The sequence below is a fragment of the Lutra lutra genome, chromosome 2 (genome assembly GCF_902655055.1).
Source record: "Lutra lutra chromosome 2, mLutLut1.2, whole genome shotgun sequence".
Classification (NCBI taxonomy): domain Eukaryota; kingdom Metazoa; phylum Chordata; class Mammalia; order Carnivora; family Mustelidae; genus Lutra; species Lutra lutra.
This window is the reverse complement of record NC_062279.1, coordinates 144,615,781-144,632,987: the sequence shown is the minus strand read 5'-3', so window position 1 is coordinate 144,632,987 and position 17,207 is coordinate 144,615,781. Positions and strand designations below refer to the sequence as shown.

Sequence of the window (17,207 nt, the reverse complement as noted above, 5' to 3'; positions counted from 1 at the left end):
GTCTACAGAGTGGAAGCTGTCCTACGGTCAGCATGAGGCTGTTAGCACACCTAGGGGGATGGTCAGTAATTCCATGTGACTGTGACCATGTTCATGACCAGACCACATTCTGCTTTTCCCCAGTTGCACCACACTGTTCTTATGAACTGGAATCCAGTCAGGCTTGCGTATTGCCCTTAGCTTTTTTGTCTCTTTATTCTCTTGGTATAAAACAGTTATTCTGCCGTTTTCTCATGACATTTACCTTTTCTTTTTTCCCTTTCCTCCTCCCTCCCTCCCTCCTTTCCCTCCTTCCTTCCCTTTTTTTTTTCTTTCATTCATTCATTCATTCATTCATGACCATAGGTCAAAAATTCATTTAAAACATGGAGAAGTTGAGTGAGATGGTAAAATTGATGATAAGGGTATTCGAAGAACTAGGCATTTATTGGCATAAAAACAAAAAAAGAATTAGAACAAGATTGTTAGGTTGGATTTAAACCTACAGACTGGTGGGAACAAGAAAATACAACCTCTGGAGTTGTTCTTTCTACTGGACATCAGTGTACAAGTTAGTGTGTCTGTCACATTTTCTGGGCTCTAATAAAGTAATAAATAACATGGGCACACCCTCCTGGAGGACTGAATAAACTGGCTGATATGTTAAAAGTGCCCAGGGATGAAGTGAAAGGACACCCCACCCTCCAATGCTTTTGTCTTCCAAATTTCGAGTAATTTCTCTTAAGGTTTTCCCTAATCCTTCTTCCAGAATCAACCTCTCTCCCTTGATCCTCCTGTTACTTTTTGAAACAGCTTTATTGAAATATAATTACTAAACAGTTTCTCGTTGTCCATGTTCAGTGATTTTTAGGAAATTTATGTAGCTATGCAGCTATCAGTGCACTCCAGTATTAGGATGTTTTCCTCATTCCAGAAAGTTCCCTCAGGCCTGTTGGCAGTTCCCTCCTCAAGCTCCAGGCAAACAGTAATTTGCTTTCTGTCTAGAGATTTGTCTTTTAAAGAAACTTCATAGAGGGGCGCCTGGGTGGCTCAGTGGGTTGGGCCGCTGCCTTCGGCTCAGGTCATGATCTCAGGGTCCTGGGATCGAGTCCCGCATCGGGCTCTCTGCTCAGCAGGAAGCCTGCTTCCCTCTCTCTCTCTCTGCCTGCCTCTCCGTCTACTTGTGATCTCTCTCTGTCAAATAAATAAATAAAATCTTTAAAAAAAAAAAAAAGAAACTTCATAGAAACGGAATCTTCCAGATGACCTTAGGCATGTTTTGGGGTTCGCCTGTCCAGTAGCCTTTGTGCACCGAGACTTCCTGCCCATCCCATGTCCTCAGTTAATGTGAGTTCATGTTGTGAATATTTGCAACAGGTCTCTTTGTGGAGGGACATTTTGTTTCTCTTGGGCAGGTTCCCAGGGGTGTGGTCGGTGTACTGGCCCCTGAGGGATGCCAGACTGTCCTCCAAAATGGCTGCACCTGCCAATGACCTGTGGCAATTCCCGTGTCTGCAGGTGCTCCCCGTTACTCCTCCATCTTCTTGAGTACAGCTGGGTGGAAATCCTAGGCTTCTTCCCAGTGAAGAAGTTTCTGGTGGCAATTTGGGAATGCTGGTCTCCAGCAAGTCAGCTGGGGAAGCCTCGTTGTCCTAGTCTGGAGACTTGTGCATTTCCATCTCCGGGGAGTCTTGGCATTGGCCCAGACCCAGTCTGTCCACCCCTGGACGTTGGACCCGTGGGCTGCCGGGAAGGAATTTTGCCCCTGCACCTGTAAGCTGGGGTATGGTCTGTAGTGGGATGCTCCCATCTGAGATGCACTGTGCGACTGGCTTCGGTGAGTGTCACCGAAGGACAGGGCAGTGGTGTTGCCCGCACGGATCCTAACGCCCCTCCCAGCTGCCCCCCTCGGGAGCAGTCGTTCGTCAGGATGGGCTTCGCTGTGCACCCTGACGTTGGACTGGACGCACCTTCCTGCGGAAGAAAGATGAGCAACCGTGTGCTCTCAGCCCGCTACGCAGAGCGGAGGCGCGCGGACACATTGTGCAGCTCGGTTCGGTGACATACGTTTCTCATTCCAGGAAGTGCTAGGGAGCGGAGCTCCGCGTGCTCGGGGTCTCGCCGCTGCCTATGAGGAGCGCGCGTTTCCCAGTGCGGTGCGGCTCTGCTGAGGGTGCCGGCCGCGGTCCGGGCGGGCGGGGGGGCGGACCCCAGGGAGGTGGAGGGAGCTGGGAGCCCCGCCCCTCCCCGCCCATAGCCCCCGCCCAGCGCCCGTGAGCCAGGCCTGATGCGCCGACGCGGAGCGCGCGATCCCATCGGCGGCGCGGCATCGGCGCTCCACTGAGCGGCCTGCCGCCCCCGCCCGCGCGCGCGCGCCGAGCCGCCGCCCGAGGTCCCCGGAGCAGCCCGCCGGAGCCCGCCCGGGCATGGAGCCGCCGGCCGCGCGCCCCTGAGCCCCGCGGCGTTCATGGTGAGTGCGGCCGGCCCGCCCACCGGCCGGGTGCCTAGCGTGGGTGCGCCCGGGTGCGTGTGCATATGTGTGTTTTGCACACCACTGCTCCAGCGAGCTGAGGCTTGCACGCGGCCGCCGTGTTCCCCGCGCCCTCCCCGCAGGCATTGTGTGTGCGGCTCCGCGAGATTTTCCCCCGGGGGTCGGCCTCGGCGGAGGCAGTCAGAGATTTTCCCCCGGGGGTCGGCCTCGGCGGAGGCAGTGAGTGGCCGAAGGGTGAGCCGCCGCGTCCTGATTGTTGTCGCCCCGCGGGGGACTGCAGCCTGTTCTCCGATTCGGGCCAGGCCCGGCCCCCTCTCCCCGGCCAGGGGGCCTTGCCCAGGATGCTGGGGGAAGCCTTCGTGCGGGGGGCGGGCGGGGGCAGCCTGCGTCCTGTTGGATCAGACGGCAGCAGCGGCCAGGCTTGCTGGAAGCCCCGGTTCGTCTTTAAGACATTGCACTACCCAGGCCGCCTATTAACTCGGTGTTCTGCGTGTTTTGTAAGGAGCACGGCCTTGAACAGAGGTTCCCCACAGTTGCTTTCCCAAATGCCATTTCCGGTGAGATGGGGGATGCTCTCCGGGAACCGCGCTGCCGGCGAGCAGCCCCGGAGGTCCTCAGGGGGCCTTCTCGCTGTGAGGTCAGGCGGGTGGTCACCAGGCCGGCCTCCCGGAAGGCTGAGTCCTTGGGAGACCTGGACAGGCCACTGAACGTCCCAACAGACCAGAGCCTCCCCCCCCCCCCCCAACTGCGTGTCACCGATGGCAAGGTGTGAAGCCAGCTGTGGCCTTCCAGGCTCTTCCTTGCTCTGCGTTTCCCCACGGCCCTGCTGGGGAAATACTGAGAAGGGTGATTTTGTAGTACCCGGCAATGGAAAGAATTCCTAGCCATTTTCTGGGCACCTGCGGTGGCTGTCATCTGATAATCCATTCTCAGGGGAAGGGCGAAGGAATGCGCTCAAGGTCACGCTGCTGATGGTCATTGAGGAGGTTGAGATTGAAACCTGGGCCTCCTGGCCCCCTGGTGCTTCCCCTGCAGGCTGCCTGGGCTCTTGGCCTATGAAGGTGTGGCCACTGGTGCTGTGAACGGTGGGTCTTGTGGGGATCATGCGTGATGACCCGCCTTGCTTTGTTGTCGAGGTCCCTGCAGCACTAGCTCTCTTGTGGGAAGAGTCTAATCTTGCCACGGTGTAAGTTGAGTCAGAGACTGGAGCACAGGTCTTGTCGGACGGCTGTGCTCTTTCCAGCCTTTTCCAGGCAGCCTGGGGGCCTCCCCTCCTGCCATCCTGCCCGGAATGCTTTCATCATTCAGGAAGCTTGATCTTTTCTTCCTCCTCTCAAATAAATGTTTGTCCCGCTGTCTTTTGTTTTTCCTCTTTAATGGCAAGTTAAACATGTATCTGAGGAGTCTGTCACCCTTTTACTCGCCCTCAGCGCTGTCCCGATTACACGATCACATGGATTACACGATCACATGGGGGCTGTGGCTCCTGTGGCGGGGCACATCAGACGGGCTCCTCTCACAGTTCACTTTCCAGCTCGCCCCAAGTCCAGCTCCTCTCTCGAGGCTCATCCCTCCGGCTCCAGGGAGCTTGCTGTTGGCACTTGGACTCAGCACCATTCCCCATGTAACTCACTGGTCCTGACCCGCGGACAAGCCTGCTCCTGTGTGTCCCTTGGCTGCGGCTGGTGCCGGCAGGATGCCTCTCCAGTGTCCAGCCCCGATCTGCCCTGTCCTGTGTCCTTTCGGGTGGCACCCTCGATGAGATGCTGTCCTGGATTCCTGCCGCCTTAGACACCCAGTCCTCCAGCCTTGCTCTCTTGCGGCAGTTTTCCTGATCTGCTCTCCTCAGCTCTGTGGCTTACTGCCCCTCCCAGAGCCCTTCAGGGCTGAGGTCTGGGTCTCCTCCAGGGCTGGCCCCGTGTGGTCCCTTTGCAGATGAGGGCCCTTTCCATTTTCCTCCTGCCTGCTAAAGCTGTTTGGCTCTCGGCCCCTGCATGGAGTTGGGACCCTGCTCCGCTGTCCTGGCTTTTCCCCCTGACCCTTTGCTAGGTCATCAGACCACACCCACAGCTCAGCCCCTGGTTTGTTGCTGCTCTTGGTCTGTTCTTCCCAGCAGGATGTGGGGGGTAGTAAACTCCTCAGGGCAGGGGCTGGGACCTCCCATGCTGACTAATGAGTGGCCTGTAAACCTTTTTGACAATCCCCTGCACCCCCATCCCCTGTGCCTTACACAATTTAAGTTGAGACTCTGGACGGAGATAAAACTAGTATAGAACTGAAAAAACTGTCCTTATTATGTGGACTCTGCTTTTTTTTTCTCTCTCTCTCTTATTGTTTGATTTTAAAGAAAATGTTTTCATGACCACTTAAACTGATTTATCCCTGGAACTTTGAAGAACCCCATTCTCTGTTTCCTCTGGGGCTGGGCAGTGTGGGGCAGGGTGATCTGTACTGAGCAGCCTGCGGGCTAATCAAAACTTGATCCCATAGGGGTCCCAACAAGAGAAAAACTTTGTGAGGAGAGACTGGCCGAAGGCTACGCCTGACCCCCTGAAGGGGCTCACGCTCTAGTAGCTCTGGAGCGGGCCTCACCTCCCCTCCTCCTGGGAGCCTTCTCGGAGATGAGGAGGTGGGTTGAGTGAGGGCAAAGAGGACTTGCCCGAATAGGAACCAGGCTTCCGACTCACTGTTTGCTTCTCACTCTGTCCCCGTCCCCATGGCGTGCCTAACACTGGTAAGTCATGGCAGAACGTTGTTTCTCCAGGGATTTTTTTTTTGTAGCCCTTCTCCCTCCGCACCCCCCGCCCCCAAAGGAGCCTTGGAGTGAATAGTTGTCTTTTTTTTTTTTTTTTTTCCTGGTTAAACAATGATTTTATTGCTGAGTGCTTAGACAAATTTATGCAATCAGGGCAAACAGAGGCTGTGGGTGACTCGGATTTCCAACTGAGGGGAGGGGACAAGAAGACTTCCTGGTCTTAGGAATATGGAGCCAACTGGTAAACCCAGCTCTGGGTCAGAGTGGGCCAGAATTCGGCATCCTTATCTTTTCTGTTCCCAGGATGCTTTCAGACAGCCACAGCTTTCTCAGTTAAATGGTTGGGATCCTCAGGAAGATCAGGAGCAAGTCCTTTGGACTTTAGACTTCTCCAGGTTTTATGTGCCTGTCACAGGATCCACTTGGGCAAGGTCACATGAGCCTCTTGGGATCACCCCGGTTCCTGAGGGAGTCAGGCTCTTCTTGGGCAGTGTGTACATCTGTCCCTCTGTACCCTCAGCCGGGTGGGGACACCAGGCAGTGAGGCAGGGTGGGTGGGGACGGGCCCTTCTCAGGAGCAGGCGTGGTCCGTGGTGGCGACGGTCAGGCGGCAGAAAAGGGCAGTCAGTCCTTTCTGGTTTCTAAAGTCAGTTTGTCGCATTGGGAAAATGAGCTAATTGTTGACATCTTCGTGTGAGGCTCTGGAAGAACTAGGTGTGGAGCGAGACCTGTGACTGTTTCCAACGTTCCAATGACATTCACACCGGCAGTGCTGTTTGGAGTTCTGGAAAGGCTTTCCCTGTAATTTCAAGTATGGGAAGGACAAGCCACCTCTTTTTTTTTTTTTTTTTAAATCATGCAGTGCTTTATGTGGTTAAAACAAAAGTATTTGCCCTACCTCTGCCCTTAATTCAGTATTACAGGTTTCTGTCATGGTTGAAAGCTTTTCTTAGACAGAATGTGAATGACTGAATTACTTCTGCATCGTGTCTGTGAGTGGCTCTTGTGCGTTCTAGAGTCCTGGGAAGTGTGGCTGCTTGCGTGTCTCCTGACCCCAGGTCCCCCGCTCCCCAGCGGGCTGGTCACTGACAGCTGGGCCTGCACCTTCCATCTGTGACGTGGGGACAGAGGCGGCTCCTGGCTCAGAGGGCTGGCGGGAAGGCGAAGTCACGCTGACGTGTGTGTCAGGTTCTTGCAAAGCTCTCCGCTCGTTCGCGGTGCGGTGGTGCGTGTTGTTGTGACAGAGTTTCTGAGCACTAAATGAAGGGATCTGATATTTTTTGGTTACGAATCAAGGCATTTGGTTACTTTTACTCCTTTCTGTATTTGTGCTGTTTGCAGACTTTGTAGGGCTCCGTGATTGTTTGGCCCTAGGGCTGGTGGCCTGCTTGCTTTCTCTTTCTTTCTGTTTTTCTTTTTCTTTTTCTTTTTTTATATGCTTGTTTCAGGCCTAAGGGTAATGGCATTCAGCAGCCAGGGCTACCCTTTATTGAGAACTTTCTGTGCACAAAGCTTCTCCCTGTTCCTTAGATAGTCCTCTCTGGTTGGTACGGCTTCCTTCCCTTTCTGGACGTGTGGACATGAAGCTCAGGGATTCCAGTAAGGGCTTTGCTGGAGGCCGCAACTGGTTCTCGGTGAATCCGAATTTGTTCCCACCCCCATCTGGCTCCAGTGGCTGCACTTAACCCATGTAGAACTGGGCCTTTTCCCTCTAACACTGCATACCTGTTTGAGTGTAATCACAAAGAGGTTGGGCTGGTGCAGGGTGGCGGAATGGCCAACCCCAGTCCCTTGCTGGCTGTGTACTTGGGGGGTAAGGCACTTCACTCTGAGCCTCAGTTACCCTGTCTGTAGAATGGGGTGAGACTTGCCATGGAGATTGCCACAGAGCTAGAATAAGACTGTGTGTGTAAAGCACACAAAAGCAAATGGAAATGGGTGTCCATGTTCTGGGACATTTAACTTGGGTTTGCCATCTTCGGCCTCCATGGTCAGCAGGTAAGTAGCACCTTATGGGGCATTCGGGACTAATTCTTGTTAAAATCCAGTATGTCTCAGAATCTTTCTTAACACACAGCTTTGGGTATATTGTCTCTAAAATTCAAGACTCTGACATCCTGGTGCTAGATGTGAAGCTTCCAGTGGCTCGATGGCCGTGTGAAGTTAGAGCTGAGTGCCTGACACCGTGTGTGCTCAGATGTTGACTCCATGAAGGAGGGAGTCTGTTTTCTCAGTTTCGGGTAGGTAGGAGTCATTTTGGTGTTTTAGTGGGACCATTTCAGGGTAGACGGTGACGGCATGTAATCTTGCACACCCAGATGCACAGAAACTGCCCCACCCACCTGCTTCTTGGGGTGCCCTGTCTTGCAGCCTTTGAGGAAACAAATGCGCCTTTCTACTTTTTAGAGGCTTCTCTAGGCTCTTCTGGCTGAGGGAATAATTGCTGGCCAAATAATGTTACCAGTAACAGCCCTTTGGCAGCCAGTGTCGGTCTAATTCCTTTAGCAATCAATGGCTTTCTGCTCGTGATATTGCTTCTGTTGTTCTCTGGAATGGTTATTTAAATCGTGGGTTAACTGTTCATTTGTTTTCCTGTCTTGGCAGTTAGATGGTCTTCCCTCGAGCAGGAGGGTCCCAAGAGCCTTCTCTGTAACATAGGCAATAAGAAAGTATTGTTTTGTTTTTCTCTTTGGCAGAGGGCTAAGGGCGCGCACATATGTGCGCGTGCGCACACATGCACACGCACACACCCAGGCACAGGCACACAACGCACACGCTGTTCCAGAAGCCAGACTCTTTGGTGCCAACTTGCTTGACTCCCCGAACTCCTCTGGTTGGGCATTGGGAATGTGGGTCACCAGGTGTGACCAAGCCTTGGGCTACAATCCGTGGGACACATCCGTGACCCAGAGCTAGTGAGTCTGCTTGTAGCACTGTTATTTACGTAACCACTTGCAGTGACGGCTTCATACAAAGATGTTAAAGAATTTTTTTTTTATGCTCCTGCTCTTAAGAAAATGGAACCGCGTTTGCAACATCGTGGATGGACCAGGAGTGTGTTATGCTGAGTGAAATAAATCAGACAAATACCATCTGATCTCTTTGAGATGTGGAATGTAAAAACCAAAACAAATGAATAAACAAAAAGCAGAATCAGACCCCTAAGTACAGAGAACACACTGATGCTTGCCGGGGGGGTGGGGGCGGAGAGACTGAGTGGGAGACACATGCTCCCAGTTAGGGCATGAGTAAATCATGGGAACAAAAGACCCAGCACAGGGAACATCGTGATGTTGTCATAGCGTTCATGGTGAGACGTGGCAACCACATTGGCTGAATCACTATGTTGTGCACCTGACGCTAACGCTAACGTAACATTGAGTCAGCTGTGCTTAAAAAATACATCTATGAAAAGAAACACTTCTAATCATTTTCTGCAAAAAATGTTTAACCTTTTCCTCATGTTGGAAACTGTTGGACGGGCTAACAAAAACATATAAAATGCCATGAGATAAAAGGAAAGGGGTTTGAAATTTGGGTTGGAAGCATGTCGGGGATGAAGCCAGGGGTCAGATGAGTGCTATGGCCCTGAGTTTCCCAGTGGCCACGGCAATAACCAGTAGAAGTTGGCATCATCCAGAAGCCAGAAGACAGCTCTTATCCCGGAAAAGCATAGAGCCTGAGGGGGGCTGCTGGGATGGTGGTCCTCAGTGACCCCCCCCCCCCCCGCAAGCCCCCAGCAGCAGGGGCAGCTGCAGTCCTCACTGCAGAGCTTTATGACCGACCCCTCTAGTTGGCAGTGTTTCCTTTCAAAAAGGAAATATTTTCAATATGCTACCCTCAAAATGACCTAAAGGACCTCATTACAAAACAGCTCTCTTGTGCTTGGAGGGACTTCATAATATCAGAACTGGCTAGGCCCAGAGTTACCCATTGTTTCTTTGTCCCAGGAATATGAAGACAAGGCTGGACGACCTAGCAAGCCACCCTCTCCAAAGCAGAATGTGAGGAAGAATCTTGATTTTGAGCCACTGTCCACTACCGCTCTCATCCTGGAAGACAGACCAGCGTGAGTCTTTAAAAGATTCTTAGAATCTCTAGAATGTTTGCTTTAGTAGATAAGCCACAATTTGTTGATCACATTTGTGTTAGAATTAAGAGCTCGGGTCACTCTAGGGAAGAAGAGTAACCCCTGGTACATACTAAAATCCTCAGTTCCTCATTATTCCCTATGTTAATGTGTGTTCTATGATAATAATTATAACCAGTTTGCAAAACTGTCTTTAACACAAAAGTTTTGACCAAGGTTTTCCATTCAGATGGTTTTTCATTATAATTTAGCATTTAGAAATACTTCAGTAGCCACTGTAGGTTATGGGCTGACTCGTAATGGCAAGAAACACAGGGAAGTGTCCTGCAAAGGGGGTGTTGCGAGGACACCCCAGCATAGTGGGTCAGCTCCTGGCCTAGCCTGCTAGCTTTTTGGAGGTCTGCTGTACATGGGCCCACCTCTGGTGTCCCGGGGCCTCTAGAGTCCGTCGGCAGATGAGATGGGCTTTGATGACTGGTTTACAGATCACGTTTGGAGGCATCAGTGAGGTAAAGGGACTACTGCGTTGTCCCAGGCCACAGACAGTCTCTTTTTAAGTACTGAGCTTCCGTGAACATTTTGTTTGAATAGGACAATCCCACAGCTTTGGATAGAGGGAAAAAGAGAGCTTGTTAAGACAGTGGTCTCTTAGGTCCCTGCCCACCCTGAAATCTGCAGAAGTGGGTCATATTCTTTTTGGGGGGGGGTAAGATTTTATTTTTCTATTTATTTACTTATTTAGAGAGCGTGCACACGTGTGAGTTGGGGGGAGAGAGGGAGAGAAAGAATCCCAAGCGGACTCCATGCCAAGAGCAGTGCCCGTTGTGAGGCTCAATCTCATGACCCCAAGATCACTTCCTTGAGCCGAAATCAAGAGCTGGACGCCCAACTAACTGAGCCACCCAGAAATGGATCTTGTAATGTTAACTCTTGGGCCTTGGGCCTGGTGAATGTGTGGTAGGTGGGGAGGGAGTCCGTGCAATGCCGGGTTAGAAGGATGGAGAGGGACCTCGGAAGAGCCCATTTGGGACCACCCTCCCAGCACTGTCAGAAACGGGGCCTGTGGGAGAAGGTGCCATGCCTTCTGGCAGAAAGGTGGGCAGTCATGCAGAATATGCCAGAATGCAGGCTGTGCTATGTGGGGAGCATACCAGCCCGACCTTGCTGCCCCCAGCTGTCAAGAGCCTGCAGATTGACCTTCTGAAGGAGCCCATGCGTTTAAGGTTTTCACCCAGGATTCGAAGTTGCACACCCCATTTATATGCTCAGAACTGTGACACACATTTTATGTAAAAGAACACAGATGAGCCAGTAGCTGATAGAAAGCTTGCGCCCTGGAGAAACTGGTCAGAGAGTGGATTCCTCCGTGTGTGCGACACCTGCCCTTGGGGTCCCTGCTTCTCAGAAAGTGTGACAGCTGTCTGGGTGCTGTGCTCAGCTCGCAGTTGTTCTGGAGACTGGGGTGAAAAATACCAGAAGATCAAGTGTCTATGGGCAGCTGTTCCTTTCCTTCTACTAACTTTGTACTTCAGATTTTTTAAAATACTGAGCTTGTTTTACTTCTGTAATTAAATCTTTTTAGTTTAAGAAATTGCTGTGTCTTGGGTTATCCTAACAAGTGTAGTTTTTTGGTCTTTTGAGTTTTTCATTTTTTTTAGTAAGTAATTCTCAAATTTTGTTTTTCAAAGACTTTTATTTGATGTTTGTAATAGTAGAAATCCTTTGTTTTTTGTCAAGAAATCTCCCAGCGAAGCCAGCTGAAGAAGCCCAGAAACACAGGCAGCAGTACGAGGAAATGGTGGTTCAGGCCAAGAAACGAGGTAACGGCTCTCACATGTGTTGCTTATGTCAGACGCCATGAGATTGCGTGTCTTTCTGGAGATTTTTTTTACCTCCCGGAGCCCTAGATCCTGAACTTTGGTGAATGCCTAAATATTCTGAAATTTATTATCTTTCATCGAAAGCATATGTTTCCACTGACTGTCCATTCCCAGTAGCTTTCTCCAAGGAGGTAATACCATGAATTTACATGAGAAAAGAGACCCTTTAGGACAGAAGTGCTAGGCTGGGGAAAGCTTCAGTCCGAGGTGATGAGGTGATGAGCAAACTTCCTCCCCTCTCCGGCCTTCACTTTCCTCATTTACAAGACGATGTCATTGGATTTGATGAAATCCCGTGCAGCATTTAAAAACCCTAAGACGCCAGCCTGTTTAAAAAAGTATACGTAATAAACACAGTGTGGCCCATCCCACAAGTATTAATTCAGCGTAAACTGGAAGGATGTTCTGCCACCTGCTAGAGCATGGACAGACCTGGAGGGCTCAGCGACATAAGCTACTTACTAAAGTATGCATATTGTAAGATTTTGCTGACCTGAAGCCCCAGAGCAATGAGAATCATAGAGCTGGAGAGTAGAGTGGTGGTGAGCTTCTGTCAGGGAAGGTGAGAAAGTTCTGGAGTGGCGGGTGGCACACAACCATGTGAACGTACCCCATGCTGCCAGTTGTACATGAGAATGGCTAAGATGCTGCATGTTGTTTTAGTAAAAGAAAGAGCGCGATAAACTGCTAAATAGCGCAGTAAAAGAAATAGCAAAAAGCACATGTAGTTTAAGATGCGTGAGATTTCTCCAAGTTGCTCCTCCCACGCTATGACTTGTGCCCGAGCTGTGAGAGGTGAGGCTAGAGGCTCAATGGGGAAGGGGACTGGGCAGGGGGCCCGGGGGCGCCTGGTGGTCAGCCGTGTTCCAGGTTGGCTGGGCAGGGAGTTTCTTGGGTTTCTCTCCTGAGGTGGCTGAGCCCTGTTCTCACTCGCGTGTCCTTCCATCTGCGCGTTCTCCTTAAAAAGCTTAGCGAGAGGTGGACAAGGCCTAAGTGTCCCGCACCCCGAGAGGCCCAGAACGGGAGTTGGGAGGGTGGCGTCTTCTGGGTGTTTCGCAGCATGACTCTGAGCCAAGTCACCCTGTGTGCGAGCGGCAGGTGTCAGTTAACCAATGCTCTGTCCTTGTTTGCCATCGCTGTTTGCAGAGCTGAAGGAGGCCCAGCGGAGGAGAAGGCAGCTGGAGGAGAGGTGCCGCCTGGAGGAGAGCATCGGCAACGCCGTCCTCACCTGGAACAACGAGATTTTGCCTAACTGGGAAACAATGTAAGCTGTCATGTGGTGGGTACTGCTAGATGGCTTGGCAGTTCCCTCTAGAACCTGCCGTTAGCAGCGGTGTGAACTGGAGCTCCCGTCACAGCCTTCGGTGAATTTACCCTTTACGTTTATGTGGTGTGGGTCTCCCTCCCCACCTCAGTTCACCCCCGCCATTCCCTGCCGGGACACTGGGACAGCCCTCATCTGACCCCCAGGTTGTCTTTGCTTCGTATCCAGAGGAACCTTCTAAAGCCCAGGTCTGTGTCATCCCCCGCCCCCTAGTGTAGAATGTCCGTGACTTCCTGCTGCTCTGTATACAGTGTGAGTTCCTTTGCTTACCTGGTGGGAACTTCTGTGAGATAACCCTTCCCATCTAGGCTCACCTTCTAGCTCTCCCGCCTTGATGACCCCTCTCTTTAGGCAGCCGCAGGACCTTTGCATGTTCCGTGCCCTCTGCTTAGAGTGCCCTTGTCCTGTAACACCTCCAGCTAACTCTTCGTTCTTTAAAGCTCATACTTCCTTGGGGAAGACATTCCTGCCCATGGGACTGTGGCTGACCCCTGGGTACACTGCACCCATCTGCTCCAGCATCTGATGTCTTCTGTCTGAGGCTGGGGATGGGGTCTTTGATGACATTTCCCAGTGGTCAGTACCCAGCAGAGCCTGACACCTGCTGTCATCTTAACACCCGTGGACAGCAAGAGATCTGTCCTCCTTGCACGTGCAGAATGGGGAGGGGCAGTGTGCAGACAGCGGTCCCTAGGGCCACACGCAGAGGCGGGTAGCATCTTCTGGGTCTTGGTCCATTAGCAGGTGCCACCATGGAGCTTGGATGGGAGTTTCCCTGCAGGCTTGTCCCTTTCCACCTAAAGTGGATGTCAGGATGTTGGGGACTTGCTTCTGGCACTTTCCTCGCTCTGGTGTTCCTCGCTCTCGTTACAGGGGTCAGACGGCCCTGTTGAGGATCTCTGCTGGGAAAACAAGCTATTCCTGAAGCCCGCTTTTCTAGGTGTCTTTTTTTTTTTTTTTTTTTTTTTAAGATTTTATTTATTTATTTGAGAGAGAGACAGTGAGAGAGAGCATGAGCTAGGAGAAGGTCAGAGGGAGAAGCAGACTCCCCATGGAGCTGGGAGCCTGATGTGGGACTCGATCCCGGGATTCCGGGATCATGACCTGAGCCGAAGGCAGTCGTCCAACCAACTGAGCCACCCAGGCGTCCCTCTAGGTGTCTTTAATAGGCTGGACATGCTCAGGAAATATTTTCTCTCAAAGGGGACCCAGGAAGAGAATGGGGTTGCTCAGAACCCCTAGGCTGTCTCCCTGTGTGGCTGCAAAATGCCTCCTGCCCCTCCACTCCTGGTGCCTCCTGCCCTGCCCGACCCTTGGTGTGAGCTAGATGTGGGCACTTACACAGCAGCCCGTGTTCAGGGCTCCGGCTGGGCGCCCCTGTGCTCTGTCCCACTTGACCTTTACAGCGCCTCCCGGGGGAGGGTCTCAGCAGCTGCAGGGCAGAGGGGAGAAGGAATCTGCTCTGGGTGCCACAGGTAAGGGCAGAATCAGTCGCAGCAGCCTGTGCTGTTCTCCCCGCACTGTGCCAAGAAGCCCCAGCCGAGCCTGGGCCCCTTTACGTTATCCTCGGCTGGCGGCAATCCCTGCTGTGGGCCGTGCATGTGCCTCGTGGCCCACAGGCCTCCACGGCTCCACTGCTGGTGGGGCTCACTTCCCAGTGACCGGCCTGCGTGTGGGGTGTGGCGGCCAGCCGCTGGGCTCTGGGGCCCCCTTCGCTGTGCCCAGGTGTCTGTAGTTCCTGCAGCGGCCCAGGCTGTTTCTCATTCGCTGCCTCCTGCTAGAAAGCCCTTCCCTTTACTTGCTTAAACTGGGGCCGGTCACACAGGGTTCAGCTCCAGAACAGCGCCCTCCCTGCTCACACGGGGCCCTTGGCGTCCCTGTCACAGCCGTCTTGTTGATCTCCTGGCCTCTGGAGCGTGGGGCTGCGGCTCCCTGAGCGTGGGGACTGTATGTGCAAGACTCTGTCCCCTGATTTTCTGGTCTGGGGTGGTCGGATGTTTCTTCACTGAGAAAAAACTCATAAATCCACGCTTCTGTTTTTGTGCAGGTGGTGCTCTAGGAAAGTTCGAGATCTCTGGTGGCAGGGGATCCCTCCCAGTGTGAGAGGCAAAGTCTGGAGCTTAGCCATTGGCAATGAGTTAAACATCACCCATGGTGAGTAGCTTGCCTGATTCCAGGCTTGGAGAATGGATCCTTTCCCGCTGCCACCTTCCAGCCCCAGTCCTCTGGCTTCCCCCGTACCCTCTGCCCCGTGAGGAAGAGAGGCAGCCACTGCCCTGAGGTCGTGTCTTTGAGAGGCCTGGTAACTGGGTCCTCCAGGAGGGAGAGACAGCGGGCAGCCAGGGTCACTCCTCCCTGCTTCTGTTACCCAGGAGTTCCGAGCAGACGCCTGCCTTCCTCCTGATACCTGTCCTCTTCCCGGAACAGACGAGGGGGCACAGAGAGGTTTCAGAGCAGCGGTGGGCTGGGTCATGTCAGGATCTTTCCTCCAGGTGCTGTGGAAAGCCAGCTTGGTGGGGACGTGGGAGTGGAAGAGAGGCGGGCGTTCTTTCTGGAGGCCTCGTGGTTGGGGTGCGGTGGGGTTTTTGACAGCGTTTTGTTCCAGGCGGCTGGTCTGTAAGCGCCGTAGAAGGACAGCTCCCATGCCAGGTCGGGGTCCCTGAGTCCTGGTAGCTGCCGTCCAGGGGGAGGTGGAGATGTGTAGGTATTCCTCTTTCTTTGGGCTCTTTGTCTCCCCGGATGCCCCGTGCAGCATGCAGGTGGTCGTACCCTAGCAGCTGTGCACCCTGGACTGGCTTCCCGCTCTGCACCCCGCAGCCCACGAGGCTGTGTGCCCAGAGGGAGCCGGACACCAGGAGCTGAGACACTTCTCTGCCTGGCCACAGTCTCGGCTGCTGAGACAGGAGCCTCCTCCTCCCGCCCTTCGTGCTCCTGCCGTGGGTGGTGGCAGTTTTCGCCCCACGGAAGGCATTCAAGTGGAAAACTGATTTGTATCTTCTCTTTGTAGGTAGGGTTCGTGTTTTTATTACTGTTACTTTTTTTTTTTTTCTCTTTAATCTTACAAGACTTTGACCTTACCCCACAGTGGCGGCCTTGTCCAGGCAGCGGTCTCTGTCTTGATTAAGGTCAGCTGGTTGTGTGGATGGTTCCTGGTTTCTGTTTCTAGTGACTGCCTCCAGGCTCTGTTTTAATTTCGTTACCTTAGAGGATTATATGTACCATTTAACTTTTGAAATCGTTTGTAGACGTTTGGAGAAATCGCCGAGCATTTACCTCAGTCCTTGTTCTTAAAAATGTTCTAAACTCTAGCAACAGCTGAGCATCGTGCTGGATACTGTGTGTCTGTGTGGTTCTCACTGATGCCTGCGTTGATTTTAGGAGAATTAGAATCTTCTGTGGACTGTGTCAGAGTAGATGGGGCTCCACAGCCCTGATTACATATCTTGAAAGTTTGTCTCGATGCTGATACCGGTTTCATTTTATTTACATCGCATCGTTCTTGTATGATTGGCTGCCTGGAGTCCGTTTCCCCCACGAGAACACGTGCCCTGGAGGCTGTGGTCCCAGCTGTCACGCTCTCTGCTCCATCACTGGGCCCGGCCCAGCCCTCTGCATGTGGCCGGCTCTCAGGAAGTATCCGTGGGGTGCATGCCTGTGCCACCTTCTTGGGTTCTCCTTAATCTCAGTTATACTGAATATTTAAGCCAACATAAGAACATGAGGCCGGGCATCACGTTCTGTTGCTTACTTAGATGTCTTCTCTAACATCAACAACCCTCCTGAGAAGGTTCGGGACTGCCCCACACCCTGGTGCGGGCTGGAGTCAGGATTCTCTGCTACCCTGGCTGGGTCGGAAGCCTGTGGTCCAACTTGGGAAGCCCTGGAGATTAGCTCTTGAAGGTTGTGCTTATAAGATTGGAAACTTCTAGAAAGTCAGTGTAGTACATTACTGAGCCTTTGCTCTCAGGAAAGTCAGCCTTGGCCTTTGTACCCAGGTCTGGGAGGAAGGTGTGTTTGCTGCCCCCTCATCACTGCAGACAGCACAGTAAAGGACAGAGACACCTGTGGGACTTGACGCTTCAACTCGTTTTGTCTGAGGCTGCTGGCTTCTGTGCTTGAACCATCTCATACCTCTTCAGGCCAATGGTTCCCAGTGGTTGGGGGCCAGGCGGTGGTTTCCTTCCATGTTCAAGCCAGGCCCACCTCCTGTTATGTGAGAGCGAGCAGAGGTTCCCCAGACCCTCTTGTTCAGGGATAATAGTATGAAGTTACATTTCACAGTCGTACCCTCTTCTGCCCTGGCCGACCCGCGTGTTGTGACTCAGATCTTTAACAAGGCTGGAAAAGGTAATTAATCAAGATTTCCCTTGTTGGATCACAGTACGGTTCCTACAACTTATTATTTTATTAAAACATAAAAATTTATGTTTTAATAAAATATTTTTTATTATTATTTATTTTATTATGTTTTTATTAAAACATAAAAATTTATGTTTTAATAAAATAGCATGAACTCTCTGGAAGGCAGGGTGCTCTGTTGTATATTCCAAAAGTAATGGTGGGAAAAATAAAATGACAGAAATTCTCTGGGTAGCTGCAGTTAAAGTCTTCGTGATCCATCAGTGCTCGTCAGCAACGCCGATGTGGATGAGGGACCCAGGGCTGGGGTGAACGGCCAGGAGGCCGGG

General features: G+C 52.2%; 1 protein-coding gene across 8 annotated transcripts in view; it reads left to right on the top strand.

The window, feature by feature from the left end:
- TBC1D14 (TBC1 domain family member 14) overlaps nucleotides 1-17,207 on the top strand; it is a 103,966-nt gene that overhangs the window by 63,577 nt on the left and 23,182 nt on the right. For 7 of the 8 annotated variants that reach the window (XR_007125270.1, XR_007125269.1, XM_047718796.1 and 4 more), the window contains 4 exons: nucleotides 9,176-9,294; nucleotides 11,053-11,135; nucleotides 12,342-12,459; nucleotides 14,567-14,673. Coding sequence is in view for 6 of the 8 variants with exons in the window: in XM_047718796.1 (XP_047574752.1) it covers nucleotides 9,176-9,294; nucleotides 11,053-11,135; nucleotides 12,342-12,459; nucleotides 14,567-14,673 (427 nt within the window). In the remaining 2 variants the exon portion in view is untranslated. Of the gene's footprint in view, nucleotides 1-2,316; nucleotides 2,450-9,175; nucleotides 9,295-11,052; nucleotides 11,136-12,341; nucleotides 12,460-14,566; nucleotides 14,674-17,207 lie in introns of those variants that run through there. The other variant, XM_047718801.1, reaches the window with a different exon arrangement.